At 38.8% G+C, this 17,003-nt stretch overlaps 1 protein-coding gene across 5 annotated transcripts; it reads left to right on the top strand.

The window, feature by feature from the left end:
- The first annotated feature begins 1,903 nt into the window (after positions 1-1,903).
- Positions 1,904-15,470, top strand: pfkfb2a (6-phosphofructo-2-kinase/fructose-2,6-biphosphatase 2a). Of its 5 annotated transcripts, none has more exons than XM_032521862.1 (18): positions 1,904-2,191; positions 3,103-3,284; positions 4,315-4,440; positions 4,930-5,026; positions 5,282-5,348; positions 5,437-5,511; positions 5,597-5,653; positions 5,867-5,991; positions 6,657-6,864; positions 7,105-7,251; positions 7,336-7,440; positions 7,606-7,735; positions 10,146-10,208; positions 10,295-10,359; positions 10,990-11,049; positions 11,914-12,114; positions 14,188-14,257; positions 14,349-15,470. In XM_032521862.1, exons 2-17 carry the CDS (start codon positions 3,194-3,196, stop codon positions 14,239-14,241), a joined length of 1,671 nt encoding a protein of 556 aa, XP_032377753.1. In that variant the 5' UTR covers positions 1,904-2,191; positions 3,103-3,193; the 3' UTR covers positions 14,242-14,257; positions 14,349-15,470. The 5 variants fall into 5 exon arrangements, with proteins under 5 accessions (XP_032377753.1, XP_032377752.1, XP_032377754.1 ...); XM_032521861.1 differs by having other exon boundaries at positions 11,914-12,123; XM_032521863.1 differs by lacking the exon at positions 5,597-5,653 and having other exon boundaries at positions 11,914-12,123.
- Positions 15,471-17,003: the final 1,533 nt, after the last annotated feature.

Genomic DNA, 17,003 nt, shown 5'->3' with positions numbered 1-17,003 from the left:
GTTGCTGCAATTTAGTAGTTACCAGTATTAACTTAGGTCGTATAAATTATTTTGTGTCCATCTTGTGCAGGTAAATACAGGTATTGTGCCATTATCAATGTCCAGATGGTTCAGATTTATGATTTGACAGACTTACAACAACCAAAGTGAACCACAATACTTTTTCATTTGTAAATTTAGCTTTAGCAGGCAATGCTTTTGAAAATTGACTCAGATTGTGTTGCTACTTCACCTTGTCCTCTGCCCTTCTTGCCCGGTTTTTTCCTCAGGAACACCCCCCTTTCCCCTCCCAAAGGGTGAGAGGAAAAGGTCCATGGTGATCTGTAGGATTCAACAGTAAATGTAGTCATTGTTAGGAGCAGAAAAGTTGTTCAATTCTTGACGTTAGGCCCTTATACAAAAGGGTTGTCATAGTTCTTCTGCATATGTAATTGCCACAGTTGAATTTGACCATTGTAATGCTTTGTAACAAACCTTTAATAAACCCAGTCACATATAAAAGCACTATTAAATGTATTAATAAACATTTAAATACGTTTCACGTTACATTGCTAATTTAACGTTAGCCTACATTTACGTTACCTTATCTGCAGCAGCCGGACAGATTGGAGTTTGTCAGCCTTCCATCTGCTAACCGGTAGCGCCTAAACAAACCCAGTCACATATCAAAGCACTATTAAATGAATTAATAAACATTTAATTAAGTTTCACATCACATTGCTAAGTTAACGATAGCCTACAATTACGTTACCTTAGCTGAAGCCGCCAGATATTTAGGAGCTTGTCAGCCTCCCATTTGTTTACAAACGGATCGCACAACTTACCAGTAGGCTACAGCTGCAGCCAGCGGCGCTACGGAAGCCGTTCGTGGCAGCGCGTTAGTTTGAATTCAAGACGAACACATTAATAATACATTTATTATCAGAATAAAACGATCTTTGTTATGTCGAGATAACGAAATAATTAATTCGTTATCTCGATAAAACAAACTTTGTTATTTCGAGATAACGAATTAATAAGTCGTTATCACGAGATAACGGTGCCTAAAAAAAAAAAAAATCCATGGCCGTTCTCGGCTTCCGTAGTTTATAGAATATAATACAACGATATATAAAATTGCTAAAATGTATAAGAATCCAACAATATGTATATCATAAATATAACAGTCCAAATGATGCTATTTTACACATAGAGCTATTTTTATATTTTAAGTAGCTTACATTTTGTTGTCATGCGTACAAGACTTATTTTTCATGCAAGATTATTACTTGTAATACAAGATCTCAGTTAAAATCTCAATACTTCTTCCATCACAGGCTGTAACGTGTCCAAACAAATCGAGTGTTACCCTAACAGGTGTTATGTTTGCAGATACCGGTAACTACCGGTGGTTGATGTTAATCAAAAGATACTGGCAAGCCAGTATCTTTACAGCGAACGTTCCCCTAACGTTAAGAGACCGTTGCGTAACGTTCGCTGAGGGTTGCAACGCTAAGGGAACGTTCCCCTAACGTTCTCTAAAGGTTGCAACGTTAAGGGAACGTTCTCCTAACGTTCGCTAAAGGTTGCAACGTTTTCGGAACGTTCGCCTAACGTTCTCTAAAGGTTGTAACTTTTAGAGAACGTTAGGAGAACGTTCCGAGAACGTTCGCTGTAACCAAAAACGAACGTTCCCGGAACGTTAAGAAAACCTTCCAATTGACCAGCAGACAACCAAACTACAACCAAAACAAACCTTCAGGGAACGTTCCCACAACCAAAAACGAACGTTCCCAGAACGTTCTGGGAACCAAAAATTGTTAGCTGGGTTTACAAGGTTTTAACATTGAAAGCACAACCGGATGCTTCTAGGTTGCCAGCGGTTGCCAGCGGTGATGGCGAAGACATACCCCCCACTACTCTGCCTCTGATTGGTTTACCCTGCCATTCTCACCCTAACCAATCGGATTACTCATGGCAAAACCTAACCAATCCAACCAACAAAGTCAACGAGTACTAGCCAATCAGAGACTGAGTAGGGTGGGTCATGCCGCACCCGGCGAGGAGGAGCTTAAACATCCGGGAAGAAGGAGTCGGTGAAAGCCAACCATATCTTATATAGCTAATATATTACACATCTATGATTAAAACGGATGTAAGCATTTTAATAAAGAATATATAGTGAATATTACCCGGCACCTGCAGATTTGGGGTAAGTTTATACATTTGAGGTTTTAATCTCACTCTGCTTGTTTTATTTTATTTTAAACGACACATACGTCAAAGCAGAAGTGTTTAACTTTGCATGCTAGTTTAGCCAGCGGTACGTTACCAGGCAGCTCTGCTGTGTCTGTGACAGGATGCCACAGTGACACAACTCATACTTAACTAGCTTGGTATTTGCGGTTTGTACCCTAACCAAATATAGCTATATCGTTGTGCCTTTGATAGTAGAAGGGCAGGAGGAGAGGGTACATTTGGAAATCAGTAACGTTAATGGGTGAAGGCGCTAAAACTACAGTGCCATACCTGTCAGTGTTGTAACACGTTAACTACACGTTGCTACTCGTTAGCTTACTTGCAAATTATGCCAACATTTCACTGGTTCAACAAACTTCTCCATTGTGATATTTGCTTAGTCATGTTTGATGTTAAATTAAATTTTTGGTTTTGTACATTTGGTTAGACAAAATAACTAGACATGTGAACCTGCCAGCTTGGACTTTGGGAATTATGATGGGCATTTCCCATGAATGACATCTATAAAAGGGTTAGGGTTAGGATTGTCTAACATGTTATTGTTCAAACAGTTGAGCCAACAGTTAAGCTACAAAATAAACTACAGAAAATGATAGTTAACAGTTGCGGCCCTAAAAAACAAGTGAGCAAGCAATTCTTCACAGATGACCTTGTATTGTCTGATCAACAAATTTAATAACCGACTAATGATTCAAGCCCTGGTAGGTTCATTATGAGCTTAGTGAGCTTGTTTCTGTCATCCCTGTATGTCTTCCACATCCTAAAACACATGACAGAATTATCACCTTACATCGGATCAGTTGGCATTTGATGCATCACCACTCAGTATTTTGACATGATACAACAAAATCTTGTCCTCAACAGAGATGCTGACCCCATCTTGCCACTGACCAGAGCTAGCCGTCCCCAGACTGGCCGTCCCAGGAAGGCAGGACACAGATCAGACACACGTGATATGGCTGCCAGGCAGCAGAGACCTGCGGCTGCCTCAGACGGCTCAGCCGAGGCCAAAAGGACGGACCTCAGGGCCAATGAGAAGAAATGCTGTGAGTTTGTTTTTTCCTGTGCCGTTAAGGTGAATTGTTGACTCATTATCTGAGGCACTAACCTGTTCTATAGTAGTTATGTACTCCTTAACTACAACATTATTTCTTATTATGCAGTAACAATGTGTTGCAAATTGTAAATCTGTTCTCCTGATTACATTATCCTACTCTGTTGGCCACGAGTAAAGAAAAGTGATAAGGCTCCAGCAGGCACTGATTTGTTAAATGTTAACTTTAACACACCTTCTGTCATTATTAGTAAATGTATATCGTGTGTGGGTGTATTTGTAAAGCTGGTACTACAACACACACAGCACCCTTTGAAGCACAGTAATACTGCAATGAGAAAGGTCAACATTAGAGTCAGCTGGTAAATATGTCATTGAGCTCAACTTTGTTTTAATTTCACAGTCAGACTTTGAGGAATCTTTAATCAGGAAGGTGAAATGATTCCATCAATATGTGTGGAACGCAATACCATTCCTGTTGCAGATTCCAGTCTTGTCTCACCACGTCTTTGTTTTGATAGATTTGTTTCCCCTGAGCTCGGAATAGTTTTTTGAGCACACTGAAAAGAAAAGGGAGAAAGGAATTCTAAAGAAATATTTTCCATTTCATGTCCCAGCCAACAAGGTTTCACTGGGTTACTCAACTGGGTTGCTAAGCAGCAGGTCTGTAAGAAACATTACACAACAGTCGTGAGATGACAAGGGTATGAGGGAAATGTTCAACTAAACTTTAAGCAGCTAACAGGGGTGACATTGGATTATTTGACCACCCTCCCTCTTCTTACTTTCAGTAAATACTGTACGTGTGTGTATACAGTATGCATATCTGCCCTATTATTACAACCAGGAAATTTAAAGTAAAGTGAGGGCAATTGTTAAACAACTAACAGTTTGTGAAGGTGATGTAGATCATAAAATATTGTTGTATGCCTAATAACTAAAATCTGTGTGTGTGTGTGTGTGTGTGTGTGTGTGTGTGTGTGTGTGTGTGGTGTGTGTGTGTATGTGGGTAAAAACTGCAGCTTGGGCCTCCTACATGACCAATTCTCCAACTGTGATAGTGATGATTGGGTTACCCGCCAGAGGGAAAACCTACATGTCCAAGAAGCTGACACGCTACCTCAACTGGATTGGAGTGCCAACTAAGGGTTAGTACAGAAGCAATACATGTTTTTAGTTTTATGCATGAACTCTGGGTCCATCCATGGGAAATGCAACCAATAAAAAAAAAAAAACAATGCCTCCGTGAAATATCACAGTGACTGTAAAATGAAACTATTGTTATTTTTGGAGGGGACAGTGCAGTGTGCCTCTGCAGGAAACTTCATTCAGAGATATTACCTTACTGGAAATCTTGTGCTTAAGGCAATGCTGTGTTAATTAATAGTATATTTATGTCACCACTTCCTGTGAGCGGGCACTGTTTGTTTATGCTTTCACCCAAACGGAAGGCAGCAGAACTGGTTTGGCAGACTCAGTGAGACGAAGGTCTCGACTCAGTGATCGTTTTTACTGCTTTGCATGACTTTCACTAACTCTCTCTCTCTCTCCCTCTCTCTCTCTCTCCCTCTCTCTCTCTCTCTCTCTCTCTCTCTCTCTCTCTCTCTCCCTCTCTCTCTCTCCTGGTTTCCTTACAGTATTTAACCTTGGAGTTTATAGGAGAGAAGCAGTGCAGTCATACAAGTCGTATGACTTCTTCAGACATGACAATAAAGAAGCAATGCAGATTAGAAAGTAAGAGAGTTTTTTTTGTATTGCCCTCCTCTGGTGCAGTAGATTGACTCCTGTCCCCTATTTGTCCCTCTGCATGTCTTACAGGGTCGTGATTACTACACCCAATAAAAACACTTTATCACTTTTTCTATGCAACTGCCTCCCTTGGTATTTGTTTAACAAATGGGGCTACAAGTATTCTAGTACATTATGTCTTTTAAGATACATTTAAAACTAGTTTATTTCCTGATCAGTTTTCTCCTAATGTTTCCACAGACAGTTTGCTCTGGTGGCGCTGGAGGATGTCAAGGCCTATCTTGATGAGGAGGGAGGCCAGATCGCTGTAAGCACACAAACACCAAACAGTGTGTCTGTTAACACTGTTAATATATATTTTTTGTCATTTGATTTGTTCTTGTGTTGTTTGTCAGGTTTTTGATGCCACCAACACCACCAGAGAGAGGAGGGAACTCATCCTTAATTTTGCAAAGAATAACTCCTACAAGGTCAGCATCACGTGGATTTTCATTATTTAAGCCCATATATTTTCACATGATTTCAGAATTTCTAATGATTGACGTCTTTTGTCAGGTGTTTTTTGTTGAATCAATATGTGACGATCCAGATGTCATCGCTACAAATATCCTGGTAAATAATGCTCATAATAATAGTAATAATAAATTGAATTTATATAGCGCTTTTCATCAACTCAAAGCTTCTTTACAGGGCAGGAAGATAATAAAAACAATGTAAAACATAACAAGATTAAGGCACTTTTAAGCTTAATTATGAGCACAGGTTTGTCCTTGAATTGTAAGATGTCATGGTGAATCATCTCTACAAATGTCTCTTTTCGTAAAGGATGTGAAGGTGTCCAGCCCAGATTACCCTGAGAGGGACAGAGAAAGTGTCATGGAGGACTTTCTGAAGAGAATAGAATGTTATAAAGTGACATACCAACCTTTGGATCCGGACGAACACGACAAGTAAGAAGTGGTTTTGTTAAGGCGTTACCCTACCAGTTGCTTTTCTTTACTTTTTTGCCTTGTAATTGATTAATACTTCTCAACACATTACAAGTCATTTAGGGCTAAATGTCCTAAATACTCTCCTGGTGTTGGCCTTGTAGATTATGGGTTTTGTGTTGGCAGGCACATGTGCTTGCATAAACTGTTCAGCAGGCTCATTTTTAATCTGGTTCCGGTTCTCTGCTATTTAATGGGTTTTGATTTGTGTAACTGATATACGGTAAATCCAAAGTAGTAGTAATTATTAGTCCGAAATTTAGGTCATGCGATTCCAGGAAAACTACTGATTCAGTGACTATCTGTTATTTGTTTGCTGTCTTTATAAATGAACTGATATCTGTAGATTCAAAACCACAATATACATGTTTTAATACGTGTAATCAAAATTGAGTAACCTAACCGAGAATAGTCACACATAATTTGTTTTGTTGATCTTTTTTATCCGTGTCGCTGGTAATCACACAGAATGTTTGGGAGCTTGTGAAAACAGAAATATCAGGATATTTAGACTACCCCAAAATTACAAGATATGCCTTCCCTATCCTTGAGTCACTCGTCAGTGTCTTCAGTTACTGTTTGTATTGACTCACTTTGCATTGTCCTCTTTTCACTCTGACTCACAGCAACCTGTCCTTCATCCAGGTCATCAACGTCGGCCGTCGTTTTTTGGTCAACAGGGTGCAGGACTACATCCAAAGTAAAATAGTGTACTACCTCATGAACATCCACGTACACTCCCACTCCATCTACCTCTGTCGACACGGAGAGAGCCATTACAATGTGGAGGGACGCATCGGGGGAGACTCTGAACTGTCAGAGAGAGGGAAACAGGTGCTCTAACAAATGCATCTCACTCGTACATTTGCAAACTCAACAAAGATGGCAGCATCTCCAAACCTCTTAAAGGAAGGGTTTGACATTTTGGAGAATGCCCTCATTTGATACCACATTGTAGTAACAATAACACATTGTTTACACATTTTCTAGCATGTGTACACGGTTTAACTTCTGTTTTGTGTTTAGGTGTCAATTCTACAGCATAAAAGTTTTTTTATATGTTGTTTTTGTCAGTTTTCAGCAGCATTAAAGGGTTTTGTGGAAGAGCATCGTCTGTCGGACCTGAAAGTTTGGACGAGCCAGCTGAGACGCACCATTCAGACGGCAGAGGAGCTGGGAGTTCCCTACGAGCAGTGGAAGATCCTTAATGAAATAGATGCTGTATGTCCTCCGACGTATACCTGAAGAGACAGATACAGACAGTGAGGGGCTGGGTTTTGAGTGATTTTATTACTTTGTGTTTAGGGAGTGTGTGAAGAAATGTCCTATGAAATGATTAAGGAAACATACCCAGAGGAGTTTGCCATGAGGGACCAGGACAAGTACCATTACCGCTACCCTGGAGGAGAGGTAAAAGCCTTCGCTTTCCCTTTTCATTGTACCTGATAGGTTAGGGTCTGTGATGCTTTTTAGCCATTGTGTTGCCGTTTTGTTTTTATAATACATTGGAAAACAATCTTCTACAAAATCAAACCGAACAAAACCAAATCTGATTGCATGTACCTCTGGCTCTAGTCCTACCAGGACCTGGTTCAGCGACTGGAACCAGTCATCATGGAGCTGGAGCGACAGGGCAACGTGCTGGTCATCTGTCATCAGGCCGTCATGCGCTGTTTGCTCGCCTATTTCCTCGACAAGAGCGCAGGTTACATACACAAACAGAAACATGATCCATGTCTAGACAAAAGCCTCACATTATACAGACAAATACCCCTGAGCATATAATTTATCTAAAGCTTATATGATAATTTCACTTAAGTGAAACTTCTATAACAGTGCTTAAAGTAACACAAGAGAGCTTTTCCCACTTCGGTCCCTATACAGGTTGGAAGCAGAATTTTCCATCATATTACATTATGCAAGAATTATATGTAGTTTGAATGAAATTAACAATGTAATGTAATGGACAATTCCGCATCCAACCTGTAGGGGGACCAAAGTGGAAAATCTCTCTAGTGTTAGCTTAGTGAAGTAGTTCAAGGCTATATTGTTCACTCGAGTCAGTGTCAAATTAAACAGAATGTTTTTGCTGAGGCTGTTGAAGACACACTGGAGACATATTCAAAACCCACATGAAGGCCTATGTATCAAAACCATAATGAGACAGTAAAGCATCCGCGTTTATGATACAGAGCTAACCAAATACAAAATGCTCCACTCCAGTCAGGAGACGTCCAGAAAAAGACAGAAAAAAAAGAAATTGGCAAAGTGTAGCTTCAGTGTTTGAGTGGTACTTCATGATGAACATAACAGGTAAAGGTCTCTGTTTTGTTGGTGAGAAGAACACATGCAACACCACAACATGTAGGCATACAATAAATAGCACAACTGCACATGACACATCCATTGTGGAAATCCTAAAGTGCTAATATTATGGTCATTTTCAGGTTCATAATTGTATTTAGAGGTTGAATCAGAATTATAATGAGCATTCCAACGTGTGTTACAAAGTGACGCATGTTCGTCACGGAAATAAAGGCTGGACTATAATAGAGCTGTTGGGAGCAGTTGGTGAACACTTATTTCTGTTGTAGATGGTAAGTCTCTTTTGGGGTGGACTTTGGGCTTTTTCACTTTGTACACCTTTAATGGGCACAAAGAAGATATATAACACAATAAAGGAAAAGGAAAAACCATAATATGAGCACTTTAGCTAACGTATGTACAGTACAGTAGCATCCAGCTTTTGTAATATAGTTATAAAAACTTTGGTGCTTTTATGCTAATCAAACTGGTTGGTTGTAATTTGGTAGGCGTCATCTGACATTAGTGGGTGTTGCATCACCCACCAGGTGGTACCCTAAGCGTAGCGATTTACCAGTGGTTAGTTCCATTGGAACATTATGTGACAGAGCAGAATCATGGCTGTAAATGATTTGGCCAAACTGGACTGAGGACAAAAAAGAAAACAATTTATTTTAGAAGAAATTAATTGTAGTCTGACACACTGTCGTTTTCAATGGCACCACAAGAGGGTGCCAAAATCTGGATATTTCAAATGCAATATATGCAAAAGTGACCCAAAGCATTCGGCTCAACCCAAACAAAGAACTATTAAAGACTACACTGAGTCTTTTTTACAGATTAATCAGACATTGAACTTCACAGTTGTGACTTGAGCAACATGAGCTGCACATGACCAGATGAGGGGAAGAAGAGCTGTATTCAGCATTGTAAAGCAAGAAAATGACATTGATCAGGTATTAAATCATGACCTGAAACATACAGTACCAGCAGCACTGTATGTCATAAGACTTTGTATGATGCCTAAAGACTCAGAAAGGGTAACTCTGTGTAAAATTCTGTAGATGTTGCCAGATTTTGTTTTAGGACACTATATTTATAAATTTTTCCCAATTAAACAAAAGCAGTATTTACAGTACAAACAACAGAAACAGAAAAAAGAAAACAGATGATTGCAGACTCCCCATTTTGAGAGTCCATTCATATATTTTAGTGACAGATGACAGAAGTCATATTACAGTGGACCCTTTATATCATAAATAGTTAGGTATGGGAGTGTACCGCAAAGATTCAAGGTCAAGGCAAAAAAATATAATTAACAAACGGTGTCCTTATGCATTAAAACTTTGATAAAACCACAACATTATGGCGCTAAAAAGATGCAAAGGACAGACAATTATACGATGGATAAATAACGCAAATGTATAAATGTGTGGAAATAGGAACAAAGTGAAAAATGAACAATATGACTAATATACATATATATATAACTGGGTGGTTAAAGTGGAAAATACTGCTCAAATCCATCATCAGGCATGGGCAGATGGAGGGTTTCGTCAGTCAGCAGAGGAAGTGGTCACGGCTGCGGCATCTGTTTAAAGTCTCAACCACAGTTTAATGACTGCAGAAATGAAACAGTGTTGGTGCAGCTCCGCCTGGCATTTCATCCCATTGCACCCCCGCATTGGACATGTAGAAGTGCAGTCATAATACAGCTTCATGTACTGTCCCAAACATTTGAGAAAAACACAAACATGACTGGATATAAAAATAGCGCAGAAAGTCTTACGGTTGCTCTTTTGTTTGTACAGATGATCTACCCTACTTGAAGTGTCCCCTGCACACTGTCCTAAAACTCACTCCTGTGGCTTATGGTAAGTCACTTCGCTGTCCATGAGTCAATGAATGTCTTTATTTGTTGGGTTGTGACGTATTTATTTCTCCTGTCTCTCTGTTTTAGGTTGTAAAGTGGACATGTTTGACCTGAAGGTGGGGGCTGTCAACACTCACAGGGACAGACCATTGGTAAGCTTGTGACCTTTTTATTATGTTCCGTCACAAACATCCTGTGACTTTTCCTGAAGTTGTCAATGTCAACCAAGAGTTTAGTGTAGGGCATGGGCCCAGCGCATGCAGCCTGTTGGATTGGTCACCCCTCCTACGCTGATGACTGGAAAAAACGCTTTAAACCACGGCTATATTTAAGACTTCAAACTCAAATAAAACACTTCTGTTTCTTATTCCGCTTTCAAGAGCTAGATATACAGTCTTCTCTTCAGAGTCCTCATGATGGAGACATATGAATGCTCTTTGTGTTTATAAATCTCTTTAATAAGGGGCATGTAGGTAGATTTTAATACCTTCAGACAGAGCCAGGTTAGCAGTTTCCCCTGTTTCCAGTTTTTATGCTCTAAGCTTAGCTAACCACCACCGGCTCTAGTTTTGTATTTAAAGGACAGATATGAGATTAATTGATCCTCTCCAAGATTTGGCAAGAAAGTGAATACAAGTTTTTTTCATAAAAAAAAAGCTAGAACTAGATTTAATTACTTATTCACATATCCATACCCCTTTCCCCTTCATAGTGCTCATATACAAAGAGACATGTGCCTATTTTGAAAGTGGTTTTGGCTGTTTTTATGCATTCTTTTATAGACAGGGAGAGATGCAACGACGGTCTCCACTGGATTCAAACCACGGACACTGCGGTTCATGGTCAGTGTCTCAACCCCAAAGCTACGGGAGCAGTGCCCCCATAGTTGCAGAATAAAATGAAAAAAACAACAACATAAAAACAAATGAAATAATGCCCCCAATGTAAATAAAGATAATTATAAAATAAACACTGCTTTATTATTAGAATTCATATTCACTTCCTCATATCCGCCTTGGCTTTCTCCAGGAGCCATTAGTTAGCTTTGACTGAAGGATGTGGGAGTTATGCACATTTTCAACACATCAGCCATTTTTACAAATACCAGTGGATGTGTGGCTAAGTGGCATACTGTACTGTATGCATGGTTTTTGTGCATGTGCATCATTTTTACATCTGGCCCCTGGACTTTTCAAACTCCATTTCCCAACAGTAGACTTTGACTGAGTGACTGAATTCCTTAGAAGAAGAAGACGAAGAAGAAGACATACTTTATTGAAATGCCGCACAAGAAGTCGGTGTTTAGTCAGGGAATCCAAATGGCACATTCAGTACCTTTTTTCTTAATTTCCAAATGAGTCAGCCTCATATCTGTTTCCAGGTTGTAGAGGTTGTGCTAAATACTGCCCAGTGTTTAAACCAAAAGTCCTAGACAGAGTGGGTGTTAAAACATAAACACATTTATGGAGAAACCTCTTGTTAAATGGGGTGAGAGATATCCTGGCTGCTGAGACCGACATGACAATGGCTTTTTATATGCATGACATGTTTGTCTTAGCGGTTGTTTTTCTTTCTTTGCCTTCCCACAGTCACTTACATGGGACACAGTGAATTCAGACCTTCAGTAGGAGAGGTTTGATTAGTAAAAGATAATAAAAAGCATGTTTTAATCAGCCCACCTTGTCTGTCTGTTCTTCACCGACCAGAATAAAGTCAGCACAGATGCTGTGCCGCCAGCTTTCCTCCGACGGAACAGCTTCACGCCGTTGTCCAGCCAAGACCAGATTAAACGACCTCGTCTTTACAGCATGGGCAACCCTCCACAGGCACGCATGTCCCAGGCCCCCACTTTACCCAGCATGCAGTTCTCGGAGGTATCTGAGGGCGCAGAGCTGCTACAAAACAAGGTCAGTGTAGTGAGTATTACTGTATGTATATATTAGAGCATTAACAATGTTATAATGTAATTATGTAATTAATTTAATTAATTAATGTAATTATGGATGTAACGATCCAATACTAATATACCGACTCAAATAGCTTCTATTGTATGTTTATATCACATATACGTTATATACTGGAATTTTGGGTAGTATATAAGTGTGCAGTTGAAACGTTTAGACCAATTTGTTTATGCATTTAAAAGTTTTTTTAAATGTATTTTTAGTATAGCCGTGTAAATAACAAAACTTACATCAAAGCAATATCTGTGTCATTTTTTTACTCTGCTGTCCATTTTTCTTTTTTTAACTTAAAGACGACGGGAACTTAATAGTTTGGGAGAGGAAAGGTGTACAGTGCAGTGTTTACATAAAACAAAGGGTGGTAAGGAGGGATTTAAGAATAGTAAATATTAAAAACCATACCATTGACAGAGAAAACAAAATCAAAGTCTTCAAACAACATTACAGTCCTTTTTCCAGGGGCCTTTGAAAAGTAAAACATTACTCATTTATTCAATATCTCAACGAAGTGGGGCCGTAAGGGCTTTACCCACTTTATCTCAAGTTTAATGAAACCATTTTTCTAAATCGAGCCACTCCTGTATTGTAAGGTCTTCAGGAAGCATTGGCCCCTTGCGAGTGATTTCTTTTTCATTTTTAATTAGTCAGTTATTTTGTAATGATAACATATCTGCAGCTATCTATAAAAATCAATTTTTCAAGACCATATTCTTTCCTCAGGCTCTCAAAGTATTTTTATTGTCCCTTTTCTGTAAGCGAATAAAATGGTGTTATTGCTTTTTAGATCCACATTTGAATCTATAATTCCGCGGAATAAGGCGGAAACCAGGTTCATAGACACACTAATGACTTATTTGCAATTTGCGGTCCAGTTTACGTATACTCCTCCATCAACATATTCCAGATTTTCGGTCGGGCTTTAACCTATGGGTTTGCATCTCATCGTTTAGCTTCATAACCATTTCCCATCTAGCCTCAAATGTTGGCTTGCACATGTTAATTAAGGGTCTAATTAAGACTTATTTAATAAGTTGCTGGTGCACAATTTAGTATTTTAATAATAAATAGCAATTCAGTAAATTATATATATTTTTTCCAATGTTAAGACAGCCTGATGTTGTCCTACAGAGAAAAGGAGGATCCCAGTTGCTTCCACACAGTGAGGCATAAATATATTACTTTAACACTGGTATCGGACCGGTACTCGGCATCGGCGGATACCCAAAGCCCAGGTATCGGTACCAATATCAGGACTGACAAAGTCTTATTGGTGCGTCCCGAGTTGTAAATGGGGGGAAAAGTTTGTTAATAATTAGGAAACTGTCTGAAAGGCTGTAGATAGATAATTATGTGTGCCAAGACCGACAGAAATGGGAAAACTATGGAGCTAAAAATTAAAGCAAGTAAAGCTTTATGTTTCTTTGTTACAACCCATACATATTTTCATTAACTGTATTATTAATCGGATGTATTCCTCTATGTTTTTGACAAGATTACCTTTCTCCTTTGCACCTAGGTACCTTACCTGGTAAAGCGGGCGCCCATATAAAGAGGCTTAGCACTTGACGCAGCGGCCGCAGGTTCAACCCTGCACTGTAGCATTCCCCCTCTCTCTCCCATTTCAAGTCTAAGCCTTCCTATCGGACATAAAGGCCTAAAATGCCCCCAAAAAAGATGACTATTTTACGCTGTGTGTCGGTGCTCTGTATATTGAGATGTGTTACTCCAGAGATCAGAGCCCTACAAAATGTAGAGAAGTAATTTCATGTTTTGCAGTACATAGATGTTTAGAACGAACAGACATGCACTTCACAAGCATCCTGGATGTGGTATTTGCCTGTGTTGTTGCTCACAAAGTGACTTGTCTTGGGTAAAGGGAGTGTTTCCCACTGGCTGGTGAGTTTAGATTTTAATATTAGCTAAAGTTCAGTCAGCGCCAGTCAAAACAATCGCCTCATTCCTCTGTTGATTTGGTGTTTTTCTTCATGCCGTCGCCCTTTCCTTTGCACCCTGCAGGACTCTCTAAACTGTTTCAGTGCATCAGACGCAGACGAATGTGTTCGCAGTTGAAGAAGCACAGAAAGAGGTATTTTCAGCCTTTTCCCTCGTCTAGCATGCGGCACATCTGTACCCCTGACCTCAAATATCTCATACTTTTGTTTTGCCATTTATCCCAGGCTTTTCTCCACATGGATGTATCACCAGTTCTGAGGACCAGCAGTTTAATCCCCAGCCGCTTCAGCCATTACATTCTTAACTACTGTATTACACACCTTATCTGTGTAACCCTATATGTGTTTATTCTTCGTTTTTTTTGTTTTTTTAATAGGTTATGTGTGTGTCAGTGAGTGTGTGCACATATAGCACATACATGAACTCAAAAGCCTTCATATCTAGATTTACAGTTATGTGGCATTTTTTAGTAAGTAAAACACATCCATTAGTACCTAGCACACTCCACATACTGTACTCTAAAGTCATATTAGGCTGCATTAGATGTAGAGCATGTTGATTGTCAACTGTATATCTCAATGCAAGTTACTATCTTTTAGTTTAAGTGTAAGAGAGTGCCTCTCTTAAAGGAAGCCATGTACAGCTTTGTTTTTTTCGCTCCCATTTTTTCTTTAAGTTACCTATTTAAATCCTTGCATCCCTCCATGGGTGGTTCTGACAAGATGTAGTAATAATTTAATTTTGAAATGTAATTTAAAGCATGTTTAACTTGCAGTGGGCAGTCACGAGCTGTAAAAAGCAATGAAATGTTTTGTCTAGCCCTACAAAAAGGACATCAGCTACTGTGCTATTTTTTTTCTCTGTGACAATGACTCTGTTCTTCTCTTAAATGATGCCTACAGTACATGCATGTTTTGCCTTCTACTGAAATAATGTGATAATGTACAGCCAATCACATTCGACATCTAAAAAATGGATGCAAATATTTCTAAATGCTCATGAGTTTTAATGCATTTTAGTTCCTTCATAAGGAAAAGCAAAGAGTGTACTCCTGAAACGACAAATATACTGTTTAAGTACCAGCTTCATAGTAACCAAATGTTTAGTATTCAAATGATTTTGAAATCAGCAATAAATCAATATTAGTGAAAAGTGCCTATATTGGACTATAAGGTTGTGACACTGGTAATCAACAGTATTATTATATAACATAATCTGCAAAAGTATGTTTCACATGAATTGGATGATTGGCAATATATTTGGATGTCTTAAAAATATCTTCAATGTTTTATTGCACACCGTGCCGTGCACATTTCATTCAATAAAGTTATATTAAATGCGTTTTTACATTGACTTATGGTTTTTTTTACCAGAGTTTTAAGAATATTTGACCTCAGGAAAACCATTTAGTTTGTGTGTGTGTGTGTGTGTGTGGTGTGTGTGTGTGTGTGTGTGTGTGTGTGTGTGTGTGTATGTATGTGTGTGTGTGAGCTCACTGGGAGTAGCCTTCCTGTTTGTTAAACTTCATGTCCCCAAAAGAGCCAGACACACCAACATCCCCACAGTCTAAAAGCCAAAGTGTATATAGTTTATATTTATATATATAGATATTTATATATATATCTATATATATAAAGATTAAAGATATATAGATTTGTGAATTAGATGGTAAGATGGGGTGTTGAATTAAACTGTCACGGACACCAATTATTTGACGTCATGAGCATATCATATTTCATTTCATTCTCAGAGGGAATGAGACAGAAATGATGCAACTCATGCAACCTGTCCCAGTCCGTTCTGTTTGTCATGATGATAAGATATTCTCAGATTTACATGATCAACAACACTGAGATACAGTTTTGTTCCAAACATTACCATTATTAGTCACTCCTGAGCTTTGTCCAAAATACACACTCACACACACAAAGCTCTGTGTGGCATGCTAAATGAGTAATTGCTCTGCCCACTGAGTGTTTAAAATCCCACAACAGCCTTCAAATGAACGGGATTTACTTTCATGAGCTGCAGCGTGAGTCATCAGGGACTCAGAGGAGGAAAGGGTCAGCTTGTGTTTCAGAGCATTTAATCTGCAAGTTGCTTTGACGCCTGACATGATCCTTCAATGAGTAGATTCAGATAAAAAGCTCTGATTAATTTCCACGCTGATTGCAAATATTAAACAAACAAAAAATAGCAGCGACAGAAAAATACCAACCACGGTTTTTTTTGTCCTAATTTAAAATAACCAGAGATAGAAAGGCTGAAAACGCTTTGACCGGGTCAAGAGTCCCATACAGACGTGTTCCAAAACAGGGGAAGTCCAAATATACAATGACACTGTACAATAAACTTAGTGGCCAGAAGGTTGTGATGTTCAGCTTTCTTTGAAACTATTTTAGAGAAGTGTTGATTCAACTGTATGGTCATTTATAAAGGCTGCAGATTGAAGTGCTGTATTCTAATATTAAGTACTGATCTAAATGAGGTTTTGAAAATATTAGAATTACTTACCAGTATAATGCAATTGTCTATACAATCCATGACATTAGACTGGGTTAAGACAGAAAAGGTCAACTTAGCTAAACCATTAAGATCTACATTCTTACATTCCTATTGCCTACTTGGCTATTATTAGTAAAAATGCAATGGGGTTCAAATTTGATAGGAGTTTTTTTCCCTTGATGTCTCAAAAACTCCCATATAGGATTTAACCATTCCCTAGATTATTTTTGGAGTTTTCATACATTTCCAAAATCAGGACTTTCTCCCTCCTACAAAAAAACTTTTCTGTTAGATCTAACATTTTAAAAGTCTAAAAAATACTTTCTTTCATCTTTAAGTACACGTTTGGGGTATCTCCATGCCCAGTGTGTGCT

Source organism: Etheostoma spectabile, chromosome 7 (genome assembly GCF_008692095.1).
Source record: "Etheostoma spectabile isolate EspeVRDwgs_2016 chromosome 7, UIUC_Espe_1.0, whole genome shotgun sequence".
NCBI lineage: Eukaryota > Metazoa > Chordata > Actinopteri > Perciformes > Percidae > Etheostoma > Etheostoma spectabile.
This window is presented reverse-complemented; position numbering and strand designations above follow the sequence as displayed.

Bases quoted from the DNA above. Each gene is read 5' to 3' on its own strand.
- pfkfb2a (XM_032521861.1), top strand. From the start codon at position 3,194: ATGGCTGCCAGGCAGCAGAGACCTGCGGCTGCCTCAGACGGCTCAGCC. The intron at 7,441-7,605 runs GTAAAAGCCTTC...CTCTGGCTCTAG, and splicing joins ACCGCTACCCTGGAGGAGAG to TCCTACCAGGACCTGGTTCA. The intron at 7,736-10,145 runs GTTACATACACA...TTGTTTGTACAG, and splicing joins TTTCCTCGACAAGAGCGCAG to ATGATCTACCCTACTTGAAG.